Consider the following 23132-nt stretch of genomic DNA (forward strand, 5'->3'; position numbering starts at 1 on the left):
GTCATTTCACTTTTGTTGCCCGAGTTTCCTCACCTTTCCAACAGGGGATACGGGCTCACCTTTAAGAAAGCATGGTGTACTCTAGAGATAGCATGCTATATGAAGTTCAAAGTATTATCTTTCTTTAATAAGTCGGCCCTTTAATTGGAGACAAGAAAAGCACCTGGACAGGATAAAGGTTTATGGAACCTCTAGACCACAACAGGTCAGAACGTTTTTGACACCTCTGGTTTTGTTATCTTCTCAATTATGCAGATACTTGCACATTTACTAGCGCCCTTAAAAGAATCTTGTCTCACCCTAGTTGAGAATAACTGCGCTAGAGAAACATAAAGGGTAACACTATCAAACAAACCTATGCAACTTAGAATTCAAAGTCAATGAAACTTTGACATTTTTAAAAATGGGACTTCAAAGTTTTGGAAGATTTTATTGGTAAAGAATTTAGGCTGTTCCAAGTTGAAGAATGGATGGGAATGACAGAGGAAGCTTTCAGTTTTAATGACAGTGATGATTCTATAGTGAAATTACTACATTTGCTGTTAGGCCCACAACTCACTATTTAGAGAATACAACTTCAAGTATTAAGAATTAAACTATAACAAAGTCTTGTCCAACCTTTACTGTAAGCAAAGTGCAGTAAAGGCTTCAAGAGACATAACATTTGCAACCACTTTAAGAGACAGATTTCATAAACACAAGCTGTGTCCCTTTAATGGGCAAACAAAAAGCTTGAACAAGAGCCAGAGAACAGCTATCGCCCTTCCTTTTCTAATCAGTGCAGAAATCTAGAAGAGCTTTAAAAACAACTAAACACTGGTATTTACAGATATTTTACTAAAAATCATGAGTCTCTGTGGACCCGGAGGATGTCTATCAAACTGATCTTCTGTCTTCACTTATTTCCCAGTAGCTGTGGAATCAATTCTTAATTTCAAGATGTGCTCCTGGGCCCAGGATATCCAATAAGATCACCTAAAGCTCCAGGATACAGACAAGGATTGAAAGCTTTGCTTCTATGACATCATGCAACTCTCTACAGAAATAATGTTCATCTTTGCAGGAGACAGAACTTTCCTGGGGCTGGTTTGAGACTGTGAAATTAAATTCCTCAGGTAACTAATGATAGTTTACATGTCACCAGTTTCTGCTCCAAGTGCAAGGTGTGTCTTCTGACCTTATATTTATTCTTTAACATGAATAGGTCATATCATGCATACTTGGTAGAGTGAGGGAACAACCAACCCAGGATATGTTAGTCACATTGGTTAATACACTATTATAAGTGTTCTGATGTTCAATGCACTATGAGAAAAAAACTCTCTAAATACATAGATATTGCTGTTGTGGGTACTATTTTCATTTTATAGGAATTCTGTTCACTGCCCTTGGCACAAGAGCATTTCCTACTAGCACAGGCAATAAGAACCCAGGAACTAGAGGTGCACTGATATATTGATTGCACGTTGGACTGGCACTGATAAAAGGAAAATTAAAATAATCAGCTATTGGCTTTTTTTGGCCAGTGTAGCTGATAATGTCACAGATAAATATAATATGCCTTCTTGCCAGGGCCCCTGGACACCACATGCATGCAAGCAGCTTCAGCATGCATGTGGCTAGGAATGCAGTTGGGCAGCATGGAAAGCAGCACAGTGAAGGTAAGTATAAATATGTAGAAGGAAAGGGGCGTGGGGAGGTGGGGGCAGATTGAGACCCCCACAGTGAGGGAGGGAGTGGAGCAGAGGCAGGGGGCACTGCACAACCAGTGCAGTGAATGAGATTTGGGGCAAGGTCGGGGAGTGGGATGGAGCTACGTGCACCCCAGGGGAAGGCATGGGGGAGGGGCATTTGTGCACAAGGCAGAGGTGGGCTGCCCAATGTGGGCTTGGGGTTCTCTGCTCTGCTGCCTTTGCCTTGGGAATTGCAAGCTGGCTGTGCGTCCCCTGCCTGTTGGTGGCAGTGGCGAGTTGTGCAGGCAGGGGACGTGGCACAGCCAGCATGCAGCTTCTGAGGCAAAGGGAGCAGAGCAAAGAGTCCTGAGTCCACAGCAGGCAGCCCGTGTCCACCCCTGTCCCACTCCTAAGTGTCCCTGTGCTTAAAAATGGTGGTGACGGCACTTGAACTAAAGCTCATTTGACGAGCTTTAGTTCAAGCACCCCCACCACCATTTTTAAGCACAGGGACACTGATCCTCTGGACGAGCTACCTGTGACTCCAGCCTGCTCCCCACCATGGCCACAGGGTCCCATTCAGCACCCTGGCTGGGCAGCACTCCCAGCCCCACTCCCTCCCTTACTGTGGGGGCCTCGATCTGCCCCATCCCTCATGCCCCTTTCCCTCCGCAGACTTACCTGCAGGGTGCTGCCCTTCATACTGCCTGGCTGTGCTCCTGTAAATCTATTATCGGATTGATATTGGCCAATATGCCTGGTGAATAACTGGCTATCTGTATCGGCTAAGAAAAGATTGATCAGTGCACCCCTACTAGGAACAGAAATTGGACTAGTAGACTGATACCAATGTATTTTATTTCATGTGTCAAGGCATTGCCATTTTACAAATCAAATGCTTCTCTATAGGATAGCTCTGTATTCATAAAGACACTTTGCAGCAGCAGTTTAATGCTTATATGCAAGTAAGAGTCTCACATGAATATGCAGGAAGAAAATTAGGAAGGCCAAGGCATGTTTTGAGATGCAAAGGACAAGGGACATAAAAAGACAACAAAAAGGACTCTACAAGTATGTCAGAAGAAAGAGGAAGATGAAAAAAAGTGTAGGTCCCTTACTGAATGCATAAGGCTATCTAGTTACAGATGATGCAGAGAAAGCTTAAGCATTTAATGCCTTTTTCACTTTAAGTCTTTCACAAAAAGACAGCTACTAAGGGATGAACAGTTGGCAGCAAAGACAGGAAGGAGACAAACATCTTAGGGTAGTGGCAGAACAGGTTAGGGATTAGAGAAGCTAGATTTTTCAAGCCAGCAGGGCCAGGTGGGATACACCGTAGGTACTGAAGGTACTGAGTGAGGTAATTTCAGAGCCATTGTCTATCCTCTTTGAGAGCTCAAGGTCAGGTGAGATCCCAAGTGATTTGAAAAAAAAAACAACTTTGCAACAGCAAGAAGTTGGCCACTGTGGTTCCCCTACTTTACTTGTGGTAGATTAGAGCGTTATGTCTTGTGTCAGAGGTAGCTGTGTAGTTTTGCTAATAGGTTAGTCAATGTATTTGTATAGGATGGTTTGGACAGGGATGATCCTGCCTCATGGAGGGGGCTGGACTAGATCTCTGGAGGTCCCTTCTATGCCTGCTTTTCTATGATTCTATGAAGAGGCCAAACAGAGTGCTCATCTTCAAAAAAACGGAAGGAAGGAGAATCCGGGGAACTACAAACCAGTCAGTCTTTGATACCTGGAAACATCATGGCGCAGGTCCCCTAATGTGAAGCTACAGTTAAGTTTCCAGAAGAGAACACAGTGATCAGGAACTGCCAGCACAGATTCACCAAGAGCAAATCATGCCTGAGCAACCCAACTTCCACCTATGATAAGGTGACAGGCTCTGTGGATGCAGGGTTGGGGACAAGGATAATGGATGCAATGTACTGTGATTTTAGCAAGTTTCATCCACATTGTTTCCCACAGAAGTCTTATCAATGAACTAAGGAAATACAGATTAGATGAAAGTACTGTAATGTGGATATACAATTGGCTGGACCACCATACTTAACAAGCAGTCATCAGCGGGTCAATTTCTAGTTGGAAGTTGCTATCAAGTGTGGTTTCCCAGAGATCTGTCCTGGAATTCTTTAACATCTTCATTAATTATCTGGACAACTGGATTGAGTGCACAGTTAAATTTGTGAATGACACCAATTGTAGGGTGGAGTTGTTGACATTCTGGAGGGCAGGGCTAAGATCCAGAATAACCTGGATACACTGGAGAAATGGACCAAAAAAAAAATCAATTCAGAAGAAATCCAACAAGGACAAGTGCAAAGTCCTATACTTGAGATAGAATAACTGTATGCTCAAATACAGATTGGGGAATGTTTCACTGTAATGGAACCAGATTTGTTCCATTACAGTGGAACATAAGCTGAACATGAACCAACATTTCAAAAAAGCAAACAGCTTACTGAGTTGTATTAACAGAGGTGTCTTTTGCAAAAAAAAGGGAAGTGATTCTTCTGCTTTACTTAGCACTGATGAGGAATTCACCTGGAATACCATGTCCAATTTTGGGACCTACACTTCAAGAATGATGTGAACAGATTGGAAAGAGTCCAGTGTAGAGGGACAAAAACAATTAGAGGCCTATTAAACACAATTTATGAGGAAAGGCTGAAAGAATTAGTACTATTTAGTTTGGAAAGAGAAGATAAAGAGGGATTTGATAACAGTCTTCAAATACCTACAGGACAATTAAAGAGAGAATGGACAGAGTCTTTTCTCTGTAGCCACAGAGCTCATGGCAGTGGCCTCAAACAGTAGCAGAAGAAACTCAGGTTGAAGATTCAAAAGACCTTTCTGACTGAGGCTGGTCAAGAACTGGAAAAGTCTCCCTAGAGAAGCTGTGGAATCTCTGTCCCTAAAAATGTTCAAGGTGAGGTTAGACAGACATTTGATTGGGATAGTTTAGTCTGTGATGATCCTGTTTTGAGCAGGAGACTGGATTAGATCATCTCAGCCCTACTTTCCTATGATCCTATGCAGAGATGACCTGAACAGAGTGCGGGACCCGGGGCAAATCAGCCTGTGTGGGGTCCCACCCCTGGACGCAAGGAAACCAGCGATGGATTCAGCAGCAGGGAAAGGAGGAAGAGGGTGCACCGAGCAGCCGGATGTGAAGCCAGCAGCAGTGCAGTCAACGCGGCCACTCCGTCTGACTCTGAAGGGCCCCACAAAGCACAGGGCCCCGGGGCAGTTGTCCCAATTCACGCCCCCCAAGGAATGACCCTGATCCTATGTGTTTGGACAACTAGGTTGCACCTCTATAGGAAAATATGGTTAAAAGAATGCTATTTGATGCTTTTAAAAGAGAAATCCAAAAAGACCATCTAGAGACCAGTTCTTCAACTTCAATATTTCAGTTGCAAATTCAGTTGGCTATGCAGAAAACTGAAAATAAATCCTCTGTTGCCTGAAGGTTGTGCTGGATTGGAAACGTCTCAATTCAGGTACCAAAACTGGGATACTAATCAAGATCAGGATTGTCAAACGAACCATAAGAAAATTATACTAGAACTATTCTGTTTAAAAGAAAGAACAGTTGCAAAACAGAACAAAGCCAGTCAAAAATTCTGTATTTTGAATTCTCTTGAAGATTTCCATTTTTTAAATATTTATGATGCTCACCCTGAGAGCAAAGGGAGCAGGCTTAAGAGAGGCTTATGGTTATTTATTCAACACAAAAATGCTTACCTCTATTTTTCCTGTACCTGTACACAGCCAAACAGACTCCTTCCACAGTGCAACAGCAGTCTACGTCTCATTTAAGAAAAAAAATGTCTTTTTGCCTCAGTTTTATTTTCAGCTTCAAGTGGAAACACTAGAATGAACATGCCTTGAATTTAAGTGCAATAATGCTGTGCAGACTAGGATTTTATTTTCTCTAGCAGCTGAAAAATAGGACTTTCCTTAGCTTTACTGGCAGGGAATAAAACTAACATGGAAATGAAAGTTGTTTTAAAAATATCTAAGAGAGTACATACATGAAATATTCCAGACCTCTAATGGAAAAAAATGGATGCATTATATTATATTATTATATATTATAGTCTCTATTATAAAAGTTTCATCCAGCAGTACAAATATATTCTTCAGGCTTCTGTGAGAAAGAAAGCGCCAGAATAGCTACAGCCTCATAAAACTTTTCCATCTCTGTTGCTATTATGCTGTTATATTGTAATGTGGAGACCTCAAAATTACTGCTTCATTAATAGCCTGAATCTTCTCAATCTTACATTACATTCTCAGAGTGGGAATAGGCTAGGCAGAGTGCAAGCAGTTAATGACAAGATGATGGCAGGAGTATTATGAAAATTTATATTTCAAGAACTATTTTGTCTCAGAAGATATTTATATACTACATTTTTAATAAAATGTGTGATACAAAAAAAAAAATGAAATTGTGTATAGTAATTCCTAGGGAGTTTGTGTCTCAGAATAAAAAAAAACCACAACAAAACCACATCCAGATTTAATTAGACCTGTATTGACGGGGGGGGGGGGGGGGGGGGGGGGGGGGAGAGGAGGAAAGAAGGGAATGGTTGGTTTGTGGTTTTGATGAGATAAAGTAGTCCTTGCAGCTCTACTTGTTTAACTTTCAGTCCACTTCAATGAAAATCAAGACAAAAGAATATATTTTAAATGGCAATGGGGAACGTGTTTGAGAATTTAGCTACTCACATTTGCTGGAAGATGGCTCTGCCGGGGCTTCTGAATCACAATATGGACCTGAAGAAGTGTAAAAAACTCCCGTACTGTGATAACCCCATCCTGAAATTTCTGCAATGTGAATACAGAGTGCATAACAATAATTAAATTATGATCATTAACACCAGTGCATGCAAAAAGATCATTTAAAGGGGACACAGCCAATACATTTCTTCTTAGGAAAAAGGAATTAAAGCCTCTCAGCTGCTTACTTACCTCCAATAAATTCTGTTCACAAATACTATCCGTGAGAAGCTGAGACTCCATCTGACTGTTTGGCTGCGCTAGAGAGAAAGATGGAGATTACTTTATTTAAAAAAAACATAAGAGAGAGCATATAATGGGTCATTTAGCCTAGCACCTCAGTATGGGAGAATGGATGCTAAAGGGCCTATCCGTACTGATTTCTCCCCTGCATCCTCTCTTCCCTTATAGCTTCCAGCATTTAGAGACCTAGAGAGTCCTAATTTAGAGGCCACACCTCTAATTGCCATATTTAATACTGGCTGATAGATTGGCCTAACCTCCATTAAGTTGTATAATCCTTTTATGAATCTGGTTAAATTATAGGTCCTTACATCATGTTGGGTCAATAAGATCTACAAATTAATTAAATGCTGCATGGAAACGTATTTTCTTTAGTTTGTTTTAAGGCCGCTTCTTAATACTTTCATTGCATGACCCCCAATTCAGGTTGTGACATGATAAATAGTAAATCTTTCTATGTATTTTCTCCATGCCAAATCATGATTTTATAGACCTCTAGAGTCATTCCTCGGTCTTCTTTTCTTTAAGCTAAAAAGTCTTAACTTTGTAGTCTCTCCACATATAGATGCCTCTCCACGGCCCTGGTCATCCTAGTTGCCCTTCTTTGTATCTTTTCTACCTCTTTTAAAAGTGGTGGTTATGGAAAGGCAGGAGGGGGAGGCGGGGCAAGAGAGAGAGGGAGGAAGAGGTCTAAGAATTGCAAACAGTACTCAGGGCATGAGACATTACTTTAGGTCCAGACTAATTCACTAGCTACTTTAATGCAAAGTTTGATCTTCATTAGAACAATAATCTAAGATTTCATACTTAACTCTGTGCCAAAGAATATTTTGGGAAAGTTAGAGGGTAACTGAATAGTTCCTTAATAATCAATTCAATTATGTTTGTAAAGTTGATGTCTGTCTAGCATATACTGCTATTTAGACTATAGCTTAGCGGGGCGAGAAACGACAAAGGATCAGAATTGAGTTGTTCTGAATCTTAATTACAACTTTCTAACAAGATGTCAATACTGAAGAGCCAATTTTCACTATACAGTATTTTATTACTCTCAGTTGTGCCATCTCAATTTAGCTATGGCAGCCAAGCCTATTAAAAATAAAGAGGAACAGTTTAATAATAAACTTAGGCTGTACAGATGACATTAAGAAGAGAACTTGGATTTCCTAAATCACAAGATGGTGTTCTGCAGAATTGTGGAAAGAAATGGCTCTATTTGATGAAGAACAACCACCTCATCTAGGGACACTGACTTGCCAATTTAAGAAAAGAGGACTTTATATTGGGTCTGTAGGGGGCCGGTAGCAAAAGTCCACAGGTAAGTTTAAAAAAAAAGTAGTAACCTAAGCATAGGACTGGAATATGAAGAAAATGGAAAACTGCAATTGCAGAGATAAGAGTAAGAATCATAGAAATTAAGGGCTGAAAGGGACCTCAAAAGATCATTGAATCCAACCCCCTTGCTCTGGGCAGGAATGCTGCCGAGATCAGATGATCCCAACAAGGTGTCTGTCTAGTCTCCTCTTGAAGACTTCCAAGGCTGGGGATTGTGCCACCTCCTTGGGAAGTCTATTTCAGATTCTAGTCACCCCTACTGTAAAGTTTTTCCTTACATCCAACCTGAAACCATCCTCTAACAGTTTACAGCCATTGCTCCTTGTCCTCCCCTGGGGCACCCTAGTGAACAGTTTCTCTCCCAGCTCCTGATATTCATCCCTTGTGTACTTATAGATGGCCACCAAGTCGCCCTCTCAGTCTTCTCTTCCCCAGGCTGAACAGTCTCAAATCCCTTAGTCTTTCCTCAAAGTTTGTCCTCCAGGCCCTTAATCATTCTTGAGGCCCTTCTCTGAACCCTTTCAAGATTCTCCAGATTCTCCGGAGCAGCTATTTCTTACCAGTAAGTTCCCCATTCCAAGTGTTCAGATGACACTCCTTTTAACAGCAGTGACCACTTAGGAGAAACACACCATCTGGACAGCAACATGTTCCTACTAGCAAGCACTGGCATATAGCCAATATATTGATACAGAAGTGTATAGTTTGCTCAAAATGGGCAGATTGAGAAACAAGGAGGAGCTGTTTCATGTATGAACAATATAGACATTTGCTTGGAAGTTCATAAGAGGCAACAGTGGGTTTGCAGAATGACCCTTGATGAAGGATAAAGGGAAAGGATAAACACAGTCAATGCCACTAGGTGATCTATAGTACATACTTATCAGGAGGTATAGGATGAGGCTTTTTTGAGCACCTAAAGGACACGACTTAGTTGCATCTTGTTAGAAATCCTAATTTTCCAGGTATCTGTTAGAAAAGCAATACAGCAAGCAAGACAGACTTTCAGGTTCATAGAACACGCTGGAAAAAAAAATTCTCTTTCAAAAGGTAGAAGTTACTTGGGAAGCAGCTACTTTGGATTTGATTCTGACTATCAGGGCAAAACTGGTTGAGAATCTAAAGATAAAAAGCAATTTCGATTAAAGTGGTTAAGGAATGATAGACTGAAAAAAGGAGGAGTAAATAGACAAAGAGTAACTGGCTTAAAAAAAAAAAAGTTCAACAAAAACTTAAGGAAATTGGTTCACAGGGTTCATTGCATAGACAAATCTCAAGGATGAATGAGTGCAGGAGTTCTTACAGTTACTTACAGAGCTATATTAAAAACACACTAACAAACTGCCCAACACAGAGGAAAGACAGGAAGCAAGAGAAAGGGAGAGAGGAATTAAGGGAGAAATTATGACTGCATCAGGAACTCTTAATGACCTAAAAATCAAAAGGTATTATACAAAAACTGGAAACAAGGGCACATGATCAAGGACAAAAAGAAAAAGAACAGCACCAGTCTGTGGGGACAAAAGCAGAAAAACTAAGGCACAAATGAATCACAAGTAGTAAAGCATACATAAGGCAACAAAAATGTTTCTATAAATATATTAGAATTGAGAAAAATAATGGAAAAATCAACATCTGCTACATCTAAGCAAGAGAAAAGGAGAACAAAAATTGAATGATGCACATAAGGCAGTGTCTTTTTGCTTTAGTCTCTACAAAAAGCATTAACTGTGATTAAATGCCTAACAAAAACCATCCTAACAAAGAGATAGGAATACAGAATACAGAAAAAACAAATTAAGAAAATTTGGATAAAATAGAAAAAGCAAGCTAGAATGGCAAGACAAAATTAATCCTAGAGTACTTAAGTAACTATCCAAAGTAATATTTGAACCATTAAACAAACCTTTCTTTGAGAACTCATGGAGGACAGGGGAGGAAACCAGGGGACCAGAGAAAAGCTAGTAATACTTATCTGGAAAAAGGAAGACCCTAGGAATTATGGACCTGCAACAGTCGCTAGAGGAAATAAGTGTTGCTAGATAATGCTGCTGGTTGATTAGAACCAGAATAAATTTTATGTGATTATTGTCAAAAAGGCCTTACTACTACTAAAGTCTGCATCAGCCTTAATCGAATCCAAAGAACTGCTGTTGCTGGAGTGGGTCCTGTCTGGGCTTTTAGTTGACAGATTTGGAGGCTCTTCACATTCAGGAGTTTCTGCTTGAGTATGAGATGTGTTACAGGTAGGCTGAAATTAAACAATATTAAAAAGCAGATATTAAAAGAGCTGCAGTCAATTGTTTATAAATAATACTTAATTTATTGGACTTCTATACAACTGCCATATTATGGCTTTCAATTGCAAATCATTTTTAGTTTCTGCACATTTATATGTACTAAACAAACACGGCACTACAGTGTACAGTGAATGGGGCTCACTTAACGAGCAACTACATTGTATTTTCTTTTCTCCTCGTTGTTCAGCATATTTTAAATAAGGAAAACGCAATTAAAAGTCACCAGTGAAAAGTCTGGTTTACAAGAATTTTCAAGGATCACATCAAAATTATTTGGCATTGGCAGGTACAGAGCCAGGTCACCAGACCAGAATTTAACTGCCTCAAGACATGAGCCCTTCCTTTATTTTCTTGCAACCTTCTACCTCTTACTTATGCATTCTAATTTATTTAGCAACTGAAGCAGGGGGCCACCAAATTCAACAACCTCTTTCACCAAACAATTCACTAATTCCCAAAGCAGGGCCATTTTATACACTAAATAAGGTAGACTAACACTAGCATATGATCATGCATTTAAAGAGCACAGCATATGCTACTTAAGTGCATAGCTTCAGGGTGGGGAAAAAAGAAAAAAAAACCAAACTATTCAATTACATGAGTGTTCACTTATCCAAACCATCGTATGCAATGCACAGTAGCTTTCTGTATCAACAGAAGCTTTCACCGCTCCAGTATTAGCTGTTGTCAAACTGACCAGCTCCCCTCATTTCAATTAGTTCCAGGGCCCGTATTGGAAGTCTTTAAAACAACAGGACCTAGTCAAGTTCACAGTTGTTAAGTGTCTTGAAATGAAGCAAGATAGCAGCTGCAAAACCAACAAGCTCCAATCATTTTGAAGGTTTTTAATAGCAGGCCCAAAAGTGACTAGCTCCTTTCAGTTTCAAGACTTTTACCCATAGCCCTTCACTCCTGGTACTAAAGTTTACAGGAAGGTTGAAACGTGTTAATTAGGGCTGCGTGAAATGGCTATTTCTCGTTTTGATTTCAGATTCGGCTGTTTCAGCGGACAGCGATTTGTTTCGGTGTTGTGGATCACTGCTCTCCTTGGATTTGACCTAATCTGTTGTGTAGTTTCGATGCTGTTTTGGAGATCCGGATTGGCCGGGGAGAGGCAGGCACAGCTGGGCAGCTGCAGGGTCTCCCGTGGTTCTTCTGGCTGTGTCTGCCTCTCCCCAGGCTGGGGGAACCATAGGAGAAGTTCCTATGGCTGCCCTGCCTGGCCAGCCCCAGCCTAGTCCCGGCACTTCAGAAAAAAAAAAAAGCCCTGCACTCACCGGCTGCAGGGGCAGCAACTGGGGCCTCTGGGCACTTGTGGCAGAGACCCCCATGCAGTGCAGGACAGTGGGGGGAAGTGGGGATCATGGCAGCTGCCCCATGGTACACGTGTAGCGTGGCTCAGCAGGGTGCTGCACACTGTCTGGGAGCTGGGGCAGCTCCAGCAGTCAGCTGGAGCCCAGCAGTGCTCAGCCCGAGGTCCCTGCTCCCAGGCAGTGCAAGGTGCCCTACTGAGGTGCTCTGGACCCACACCATGGGGCTAGGCAGGGAGGGCGATCCCCACTGCCCTGTGCTATAGGGGAGGCTCTGCCATGAGTGCCCAGAGGCCGTAATTGCTACTTCTGCAGCTGGTGAGTGCAGGGCTTTTTTTTTTTTTTTTTTTTTTTTTAAAGTGTTCGGATGCCAAGGCCAGGCAGGGATGGGTGATTGGGGAGTGGGGGCTGCACGGGTGCAGGGGGAAAGCTCTCCCAGGAGGCACCACAGCCCCTGCTACAGCTGGTGAGTGCAGGTATTTTTTAATTTTTTTTTATTTTTTAAACATGGGCTGTGCTGAGAAGACTCAGGTGCTGCCAATGGCCAGATGGCAGCAGCAGCATGCTGACATTCCGCATGCAGATTTGGGGTCCTGCACCCCCTGAGAGGGCTGCAGGGCTGTGCCAGACTCCTCCCAGGGGACTCGGGCACCCGGATCTGCGCATGGGATGACAGCAGGCTGCCATCCCTCCCCCAGAGCACTGGGATTGGAGGGGAGCTCAGGGACAGCTCAGAGTCACCGGCCAGCAACAGATACCAATATCAAAGCAGTCCTTCTGCCCTCTTCCCCCTCCCTCCTCTTAGTTTGTTTCCCTGCAAGCCTGGCTCCGAAACATCCGAAACATTTTGGATGGTTTTGTTTTGTTTTGTAGATGTTTTAGAGCCTTCCGTTTCATTTTGGATTTGGTGCTTCAGGTGCTGAAATGGGCCCAAACACCTCTGAAACAAAACGGCTGCCGGAATTTCATGCAGTCCTAGTGTTTATATGCATAGCAGTTTCTGCACTAACTTGATCTGCCAAAAAGTAATGTTTGTGACAAGGGATAACAAATTGAGACTGGCATTGGATTATGCAGTTAAACAAATTATGCATTTACTCACCATGCATACAACTGGAGTACGCTGTGTATCAAAATGCACATGTCAAAGCAGGCCAAATTGAAGTTGTATAGATTACCTTAGTTTTGTATTTTTGAGAGCATAATTTTACAAACAATATTCTTTAAATGGATAGCTGAGTATACATATGAATGCTCAGGTTTAAAAAAAACCCAAACTATTAAAACTACACATTTTACCTTTTTGCATTGTACTTAACATTTACCTGAGTTTCCAGTTGGACTTCTTGCTTAGCTAGCCCCGATCCATTCCTACCCAATTCCAAGTCTAAATGTCTTTGGCCCAATCAAATCAGGCTCAGTCTTCTCCGTCTCCATTTAAGCTCCCCATCTCCTTGCTTGGCCAGTTCTAGTCCACCCCACCCTAATTTACAATCCGAGTTTTCTTCCCCTTTGCCAAATCTCTCTAGTCCAAATCTCCAGGCTCCTTGTCCCATGCCCCAAATATTCTTTACATTCTCCACTTTTGAATAATGCTGCTTTTCTGTCAGTAATTTCCTGTACTGTGGGGGAAAAGAGACAGGTGCTTTACTTCTTGTTCAGGTGCCTATACCTAGCACAGTGTAGAACTGCAACTATAGGCAAGTCTTGCTCAACCCCAGGGATCTTAAAGAAGTTGTTGTTTAAACTCTACCAAGTTCCTACTAAGCATGTAGATACAGATTTTCTTTATAGGTTCTTAACAATTTGGACAAATAATCACAGACATGGTAAAGTGCGCACCACACAAAAGTCACTCTCTGCCAGACTACAAGCCACTGCAACCAAAGGATTGGAGTACTAGTTTCTCAAAGAACAGGTTACCAAGGTATCTTATTATGGGTTAAAATGTACTTTTTAATTAGCCTCATTTTCAGAAGTGACTGAAGTTTTTTGGGCAAATTTTTTTTCTAAACATCAGCCCAAGGAATACAATTATGGAAAATTTCAACCGGTGGTTAAATTTTGGCAGTTGTGAGAAAAATCAGAACATGGTAAGTGGCTGCACCCCCATGCCCAGCTTTCTCCGTGCCCCAGCCAGGGCAGGCAGACCATGCCACAAGAACAATAGTCAAGGACTTTGTTAAGTCCCCAAAACAGGTAAGAATTTCCCCCCCTCCCAACTTCACCTCCCGGTTCAGAGGCACATACTCCTCTTCCATTCTCTACCTGCTGCTCCAGCTGGGCTGTGCCGGGGCTGGGCTCAGCCTGGGACAACAGGAGGAGGCAGGCAGGCAAGTCCTCCTGTGGTATGCCTGCTCCCAGGTTGGCACGGAACATGTGGGTGGGGGGAGGAGAGGGGCAAATGGGATGGACCAGGCAGGAAGGGGGAACCCACTCTCTGCAACCACCGCCCCAGGCTGAACCCAGCCCTCACACAACCTGGCTGGAGTGGGACAGGAGCTTCCTTCAACCTTGGAAAACTGGAGACCCAGCACCGGTAGCAGTCAGGGGAGGTGTTGCGGGGGGGGGGGGAGGGAGGGAAATAATGGGAGAGGAGGAGATTTACTTCTGAGCACAGAGGGGAAGGGAGGGGGGGATGGAATTCTTACTTTCTTTGGGGACTCAAAGTCCTTTTTTGCCATACAGTTGACTGATCCTTCTCTGAATCCACCCCTGCCTATTAGGTGAAATTCAGTAAATTCATCTATAAATCCAATTGAAATTCATTTGTATGTCCACATAAGGTTTTGCAACTATAACATTTCCCATGCTGATGGGATTTACTATAGATAACAGCCAGAATAATTCTATTACACTCTCACTAGGAAGAACAGTGAAGCAGTCTTTGAAATGCATCATGAATCTAGTAACTAACAAGACCCTTCTTCACTTTACTAATATCCAAGCGTTATTAAATCTGGGTCTGTACAGGATACCAAACAAAGCAGCATGATTCTGCCAAACAGTTCAATGGACCATAAACATTTATCAAAGGAAGAATGATCTTTAAACTATTGAGTCAGTGAGTTAAAAAATGAGTAAACATCAGTTCCCCTTATACAGGTTTCCTTTGATTTATACCATACATGCATTCCTGGAGAATGGCGCATAAATCAGATTTGCATAAAGCAAACCCACTTTACAATGTAACAAATAGGGATAGATTCCCATGGCGGTGAGGGAGGGAGGGAGGGAGGCAGGCTGGGACTAGGGAAGGGGCAGGGGGAGAGCTGCGGCTCACAGGGCTGCACAAGGCAGCAAAGCAGAGGGAGCAGAGCGGCTGCCACTCCAGCCCTGGCTGCAGCGGCCTCAGAAGCAGCCGGCGCCAGCTGCCTGCAGTCGCTGGGCAGTACCATGCTCCACCTGTCCCCACTCACCTCTGCTCCTGGGCTGCGCCATGCCCTGGTGCAGGCAGCTGGTATCGGCTGCTCCCAGGGCCGCTGCAGCCAGGGCTAGGGTGAGTGCTGTGCCCTGTGCCACCCAGGGCTCCGGTTGTCTGCACTCACCACATCCCTGGGAGCAGCCAACACCAGCTGCCTGCACCATGGCACGGTACAGCCCAAGAGCTGGGGTGAGCCCATGTGGAGCATGGTGCAGCCCAGCAGCTGCAGGCAGCTGGCGCTGCCACTACCAGGGCTGCTGCAGCCAGGGCTGGGGTGAGTGGGGCAATGGCCCTTTCCCCTAAACCCACAGACTTACCTGCTTGGGCAGGGGGGCACCCATGCCGATTGCATAAGAGTGAATTTACCTCGCATATAACAAATTAGGGGTCTAAATATGCTCATCGCGTAAGAGCGAATTTACATATAAAGAACTTGCATAAATTGAGGGAAACCTGTATAGGGTCCAGTTTCCTCACACACAGGAGTTTCACAAAACAATTTGTTACTGTTCCTTTGTTAGGACAAGACAAGAGTTGCCTAGGGAAAGGCAAAGTTATGGACTGGCACATGCAAGAAACTCTTACAGTAAAACCTTCCACTAAACAACTTTTTAATTCACACTCCTAAAATTCAGGCAGGGTGAATTTAAAGCCCTATGACGGTTAACTATGTTCTAAATATAAGTAATTAGGCCCACCTGTTGTTGGTTTGGAGCATTGCCATCCCATCCATCATCCCTCTTGAGCTTCTTCCCATTCTGGAGTTCTTTTTCCTCTTGCTCTATAGCTCTTTTCTGGTTGCTGCACATTTCTTGTTCTTCATGTGAATTCCTTTTATTAGGGAAGATCTCTTTGTTATCCATTACACTAAGAGCCCCATCTGGGGGGTCACAATTTAAAGAATCATTTGAGTCCATTTCTTCTGGAAACACAGGAAGCAATTCCTCAGCTATAAACTGAGAAGGGCTCAAGTTATGCTTAAAATATGTATTTTCTGGGGTTTCTCTAGTGACCAAATTTACTTCTGGAACTGCAGTTTTTTCTTTTTCTTCTGCTTTGGTGTTTAGGTCCTGTGCATTAGAAGTGTTGCAATTTCTGTTGTTGGGCAATTTAGGTGGGAAGATACCAAGACGTATCTTCCTCCCTTGACAAGCACCCTTATGTACTGTGTCTAAAACAGTATCCACAGAAGCACCTGCACTTTCAAAATACACGTCTGCTGGCTCCTGAATTCTGACTGCATTATTGGACTTGTTTTCAGTATTTGTTCCTACTCTGAAAGAATCTCCTGGCTGTGTTGCCAATTTAGGCAACTGTTCAAAGTTAGAGACAGGATCAATTTCAGAAATGGTAGCAAACTCAGAATTTCTTCTAATATGTTTTAGTCTGGAACAAACATTTACAATACCAGATAATGCAGGTACACAGTTGGGATCTATCTGATCTATAGGAACAGCAGTGACCAAGGAGAGTTGTTCAGTCTGTTCTGAAGTTGTTTGGAAATCTTTTGGAAGTGTTTTCCTTTCAAAAGGCATTTTTTCATTTTCCTCCATGTCTTTGTAAGAAATTGTAACAGCATCTGCTCCATCAGTGACTAAATCTGTGAGTCTACATTCTTGCCTGGATGAAGTAAGCTTCCCAGAATCATTTTTCAAGTCTATTTTTCCTGTATTTGGCACACTATGTGCATTCTTCTTTAAACATTCAGAAATGTCCTTATGTAAGTGAGATTGTTGAATAGGACTTTGAACGTGCAATACAGCATCTCCATTTTCTTCACTGCACGCCACAGGACTGTTCTTTGCAACTTCATTTTCACTTTTTACCTCAGAAGTTTCCAATTGATTTTCTAGAAGCTTGAAGCTCTTTGTGTCTTTGGGTTTTACTAGTTTAACTAGATCCTCACTGTAAACAGTAGAATTAGCTTTGGGAAAGTCAGTAAAGTTTTGTGGCTTCTGAATGATATCTAATGCATCCTCAGAATGAACAAACTCGTCTGTTGCACCATTGTGGATTTTGATAATATTGGTTTCTGATGAAACAGGAAAATTTGTTCCATATTTGTCCTTCAATTCTAACTGGCAATCACTCCTGAAGTCTTCTGTGTGCTTGGAATATATTTTCTCTCTACAAGCAGAGGAAGGTTTTCTATATAAACTCTGCTGCTGGCTGCTTTCATCTGATACTTCTTGATTCTCATATCCTTTAAGGGTATTATTAACAGCAGTAGTGTGAGATGCAGTAATCTCCATGTTATCCTGATTACCTGTAAACACAATAGTTTTATCAACCAGAGCTACAGTTTGGTTGGGTTGTCCACCCCGCAGGGCAATTTCATTATAATCCACTGCTACTTTAGGGATTTTAATGATCTCCATATTCTCACCCATAGGAAAAATTGCTGTTTTGTTATTTGAAAGGGCTTCTTGTCCAACCTGCGCATCCAATTTTAGCTGGTCCTTGAACATTACTCTTTGCACAATTCTAGGAACAGCGCGAGATTCAGTTATTTGCATATCATCCCGATTAAATGCAAATTCAATATTCTTGTCCATGTGAAGTAAAGGTGGCTCCTGACGTTTTGAGCTCATTTGACGGTCTATTGCTGCTGTACAGCTCGCCGTGATCTCCATGTCATGCTCAACACCACATGAAAATAAAGCAGTCTCGTCTCCAGTTGACCCGATCTGGCTTCTCCTTCCAGCTCCTTTACCTACTTTTGGCACAACTTGAGATGCAGCCTTTTCTATAGGTTTGTCAATTACCACAGAGTTAAGTGCAGTTATCTCCATGTCATCATTGCACGTAGAAACATGAGTTTTGTCCACATGACATAAAGTTGGCTTACAAGGCGTCTTCTGACCTTTTGAGCTTATCTGACGGACTATTGCTGCTGTACAGCTCTCCGTGATCTCCATTTCACGCTCAACACCAAATGAAAATAAAGTAGTCTCGTCTCCAGTTGACCTGATCTGGCTTCTCCTTCCAGCTCCTTTACCTACTTTTGGCACAACTTGAGATGCAGCCTTTTCTATAGGTTTGTCAATTACCACAGTGTTAAGTGCAGTGATCTCCATGTCGTCACTGCACGTAGAAACATGAGTTTTGTCCGCATGACGTAAAGTTGGCTCACAAGGTGTCTTCTGACCTTTTGAGCTTATTTGACGGTCTATTGCTGCTGTACAGCTCTCCGTGATCTCCATGTCATTCTTAACACCAAATGAAAAGAGAGTAGTCTTTTCTCCAGTTGACCCGATCTGGCTTTTCCTTCCAGGTCCTTTATCTGATTTTGGCACAACTTGAGATGAAGCCATTTCTACAGGTTTGTCAATTACCACAGTATTGAGTGTAGTGATCTCCATGTCATCACTGCATGTAAATACACGAGTTTTGTCTGCAGGAAAACACAGTAGTGCCCTGCTTGAACTTTTCTTCTGTGCATACATTTTATTGTCTGCAGCTCCTGTGTGTTTTCTGGTAATTTCCATATCATTATCTTCTGAAAATAGGACAGTCTTCTCATTCAAGAGAGACATGGGCTTTAAGTCAGTTAAATTTAGCGTGTTCTTGCCAGATATCATGGGGCATGAGGTGTATCCTTGTTGCCTCAGGCTATTTGTAGTAATAACATCCTTTTCTTTAGGAAATAAAATGTTATCTTCAACTTGAATGCCATATTTAGCCACTACCTTTTCTTCTTTTAAAACTTTGTCTGGGCTTTTAGCCTGAACATTTAATGAATAACTTCCAGTCGGATCCATATTTTCTTTAGAGGAGAACACAACTGACTTTTCTGGACAAGGAGACAACTGTGGATTTTTTGAATATGGCCTAGATGTTCTAGCTAACGATGACTCTTCTGCACACCTCAAATACATGTCATTATTTGCAGCAATACGACTTTTACTGACATCCTCTTTTGAAGAAATCCCTTTACTAGTTGACAAAAGTTTGGCAGAATTTGCAATGTCTGGCATTCCCTCACTTAATGGCTCCACAGTATGGCTTTGACCTTGCAATTCAGATTCTTTGTCGCTGAGGTATATTCCTGCTGTTTTTCCATACTGCACATATCCTTTAATTCCACAGGGAACAGTCTCATTACTGGAAATGAAAGAAACACTTGGAGCAACAGAGTCTGGAATCTGATCACTGCCAGTCGTCAGATGCTCCTGTTTTGAGCTCATTTTGAAATTCCCACAGTCTATGGCTGCAGTTTGACTTCTTGTAATATCTATATTGAAATCACCAGAAAATAGGAGGGTATTATTTTGCAGTTGCTGTGGTTTAGATAATGCAGTATTTTGGGAATGTGTATTTTCACATTTTTGTCGCCCAGAAGTAGCAAAAGCAAGAGCAACAGTATGATTTCTAGTTATATCCATATCCTGATCATCTGAAAAAATACCTCTTTCGTCATTAGCAAAGGCAAGTGAATGGTCAAAAAGACTTTTGTTTAATGGCTGAGATATTTCAGAGGTTTGCTTTTGGAAATTTGTTTGTGCACGTCTGTTGGTGGCAATGGTTTGTCTTTGGGGGACTTCTTTATCTGGTTCCTGGAGTGAAAAAATATTTTTTGGAATGGAATGCAGACCCCCCACATAAGCATTTTTTTCTCCAGCTCTCTCAAAGTCTACTTGTTCCTTGAGATCTCCAACATTCGCGTCTAGGGTATGGATTATTTCAACATTTGTATTATTACCTTTTACCAAAAGTAAATTTTCCTTATTAGAATCAAGAGGACTTACAGCTTCACTTATGTTTTTTTTCCAGCTCTCACATGTAATAATTTTAGGTTGCATTTGTTCTAGTCCTGCAGTTACTCTAGTGGTTTGATTGCCAGTGACTACAGCATGGCTTTTTATTATTTCCATTTCCTCCTGCTCATTTAAATTGCAAGCAGTTGGTATGTCATCAAAACTTTGAGGTTTGTTTGTCATAGAAGTAGATATATCAGAAGGAAATTCATTTCCAGTACTCTTTTCAATACCATTGGCAATGTAACTTTTAGTCAGGTCCATCTCTTCTTCTGAAACAATATGAGAATTTGCCAGGTTATCTTGAAATCCACACTTAGAAAGCCAAAAGCTAGAATTTGCATGTGAATTTACCCCAACATTCAAAGCCGCAGTCCTGTGATTCTGAATCACCCTTTTACTTCTGCTCTCTAGGACAGAAGATATTATAGGTTCTCTGATTTTACATTGCCCCAAAACTTGATTATCTAAAGTTATATGCCTTTTTGTAATGTCCATGTCATCATCATGTCCTGAAATGGTATTTTCCATTAGCAAAGGGATAGCATTTCCCATTTTTTGAGAGGCTTCATAACAATCACAGGTTTCCCTGGAAGTTTCCTTACAGATTACATCTGTGCGATTCCCAGTAACGTCCACATCCTTGCAGGTGGAAAAGACAGTTTTATTATCAAGGAAGACAGACCCAGAAGAAATAGATCCAGGCATCATAACCATTTCTCTGGCACCTTGTTTAGAGATCTGCGTTACTTCATGCTTGTCTACACAAATAGTATGGCTTCTGGTAAAATCTACCTCATCTTTATCATTGACAGTTTTCGTCCCAACACACGTTTGGGGGCCCTTTTGAACACCAAATTGATTATTAGGTGGTCCCTCTAATCTGGAATTGCCAGATACAAAATTAGATGAGAAGTCCATGCTGCTGTTCTGATTTTGATTTTCAGTGTTGGATGGACCATTTTTGGAGAAGGACAATTTTACAGTGTGACTAGCAGTCATGTCCATACCATCATTTCTAAAAGACACAGTAATATCCTCATGCCCCAATTGCTTTGATGAGGCTTCGCAAGTTGCAGGGAAGAAAGTCTTCATGTCAGATGAATGACACTTTGTAACATCCATTCCATCATCTTGTCCTCTGAAGATTTTAGTCACATCACAGGTGTTCTCTTGTGCATGGTTATATGCATCCTCCATGGGAGAAAATATACTGCCTTCCAAAACTTGTGGAGAGACAAAAAACAGGTTCTTTTTGTCAGGCACTGCAGAAGTGGGACTGGCAACTTCTTTACTTGACTTCACGCTCATCAAAAATTCATTGAAATTTATTTTCTTCACTGTGGTATCATCTGGCTTCTGTTGAAGAGATGAACATGCATCATTTGTAGGGTCAGAGAAAAAATTAAATTTTTTGGCCATTTCTTCACTTCTAGATGCTAACTCAGCCATAAATGACGTGAAATCTATTTTTCTGGGTTGGTCAGTTTCTTGATTCCTTTTGAGGTTACTGCGCATGATTACTGCAGTGCAACTGGCTGTCATATCCATTTCATTTTCATCTGAAAAGATAAGTGTTCTGTCATGCCTATTCATTTCTTCACTGGTATGGTCTGCATTACACTGCTAAAGAAAGACAAGAAATGACAGTTACTGACATATGTAAACAGTGCCATAGTGCTTATTTTATTTTAATACTGCAGTCAATTAATGTAGCCTTAAGGCCAGCATTGCGTTTTTTAAGGCAGACTACCATTTATATATTTGTCCTTTTGAACCAGCAACAAGCAAAAACAAAGCACTAGCTATATATGAAAGTTTATGTGCCTTCAAAAGGAAGAGGCAAAGCTCCATAATTAAAGTGCATACATTAGAAAGAAACAGAAATCGCACAGCAATTTTACTTCAGAATTTACTGCATTTACCCAAATATAAGATGACCCACCCTAATAAGTATGGGGAAAAAAGCCCTTTGGTCTTATATGCACTTACAAAGCAGAGCAGGAAGCAGAAGGCTATTGTGGTTCTGATTCTAGCCCTGAGCCTGGGTTTGGGCCAGAGTCAGGCCCACAGCTGCCTCCTGCCACTCCCTACTTTCCCTCTGCAGCTTTTGCCCCTCCTCCTCCACTTGCCCCCTTCCCTCTCCCACTTATTTTTTAGGCACAGATTGGCTCTGGCTGGGGCTCTCTTGTGCACTGAGCAAATGGAAACTGCTTCTTCTGCCCAGTCAATCAGCAGCACCAACACTGTTGCATTGCCTGCCCAGTCAAGGGGCAGAATCAACGCTGTTGCATGGCCAGGCAGCCTGAGCAGTGTCAGACAGTAAAGGGGAGAGGAGGGAGGGGCAGAGACTAGAGGGAAGTTTGGGGCTGGGGGGGTTCAGGTGGCAGGGGGGCCAGGAAGGCTGCAGGGGAAAGAAATGAGAAGCGCAGAGGGCAAGGAGACCACTTGACCCCTTGTCCTAGCCACTGCTTTCCTTGCTGTAGCGGGGGGGAGGGGAAGGGGGAGCGCCAAGGGGGGTGTGGAGAGGGGGTTCAGCTACTGAAGCTCAACTACTGAAGTTAGGAAGCTACTGTAATGTATTTTCCCTGAGCCTGATGAGTATTGAAGGTGTTTGAAGTTTTTCCTTTCAAGAGATTTATGAATTAACATCCTGTTTTGTTTAGTTAGTTATATTCCAAGTTACATTTTCAGCATCACTGGGCTGTGATGCTGCCATTGCATTAACCTACGTAAGTAGGTTAATGCAATGGGTTTTGGACACTAACATTTTCAGCATTAAAAAAGTGTAACTATTCATATACCTCTGTCTGTTGCACAGAAGTCTGAATTGGGGCATGAAGCAAAGTGTCCATCCCTGTGAAGAGAAGAGATAAAGGTTGTATCAACTGAACTGAGGATCTGTGAACTTGCTCTGCATTCATTACTTTGAGTAACTTTTGGTAGAACAAAAACACAGCCAAAGATATCACAAAAAGTTTTCAATAACCCTCTGGAGTATGTGTAGAGGTATCTGAAGTTCAACAGCTTGCAAAACAGCTTTATGAGACAAGGTCCGTTTATACAACATCGTTACACATTTTAATCCCAGTAAATAATTTTAAATAAAACAAATTTAATCTGATAATGAAATCTATTAAACTTACCAGTTATCTCACACTGAGCAGTTTCAGATCCTTCATTTCTAAAAAAACAGTTTTACATGAACAATTTACTAAAAGATTTCCAAATAGATGATTCTCATTTCAGCAGCTTAGCAAACAGCAAGCATTAGAGACGAATCAGGCTTCAGGTACTGA

General features: G+C 41.9%; 1 protein-coding gene across 3 annotated transcripts in view; it reads right to left on the reverse strand.

The window, feature by feature from the left end:
* Window positions 1-23132, reverse strand: part of KNL1 (kinetochore scaffold 1) — a 58794-nt gene that overhangs the window by 17627 nt on the left and 18035 nt on the right. For 2 of the 3 annotated variants that reach the window (XM_019496578.2, XM_059722995.1), the window contains exons 8-13: window positions 22980-23017; window positions 22638-22690; window positions 15775-21459; window positions 10149-10293; window positions 6657-6724; window positions 6414-6512 (exon numbers count right to left, since the gene is read on the reverse strand). In XM_019496578.2, the coding sequence (XP_019352123.1) occupies window positions 6414-6512; window positions 6657-6724; window positions 10149-10293; window positions 15775-21459; window positions 22638-22690; window positions 22980-23017 (6088 nt within the window). The remainder of the gene's footprint in view (window positions 1-6413; window positions 6513-6656; window positions 6725-10148; window positions 10294-15774; window positions 21460-22637; window positions 22691-22979; window positions 23018-23132) is intronic. The other variant, XM_019496579.2, reaches the window with a different exon arrangement.

Source organism: Alligator mississippiensis, chromosome 2 (assembly GCF_030867095.1).
Source record: "Alligator mississippiensis isolate rAllMis1 chromosome 2, rAllMis1, whole genome shotgun sequence".
NCBI lineage: Eukaryota > Metazoa > Chordata > Crocodylia > Alligatoridae > Alligator > Alligator mississippiensis.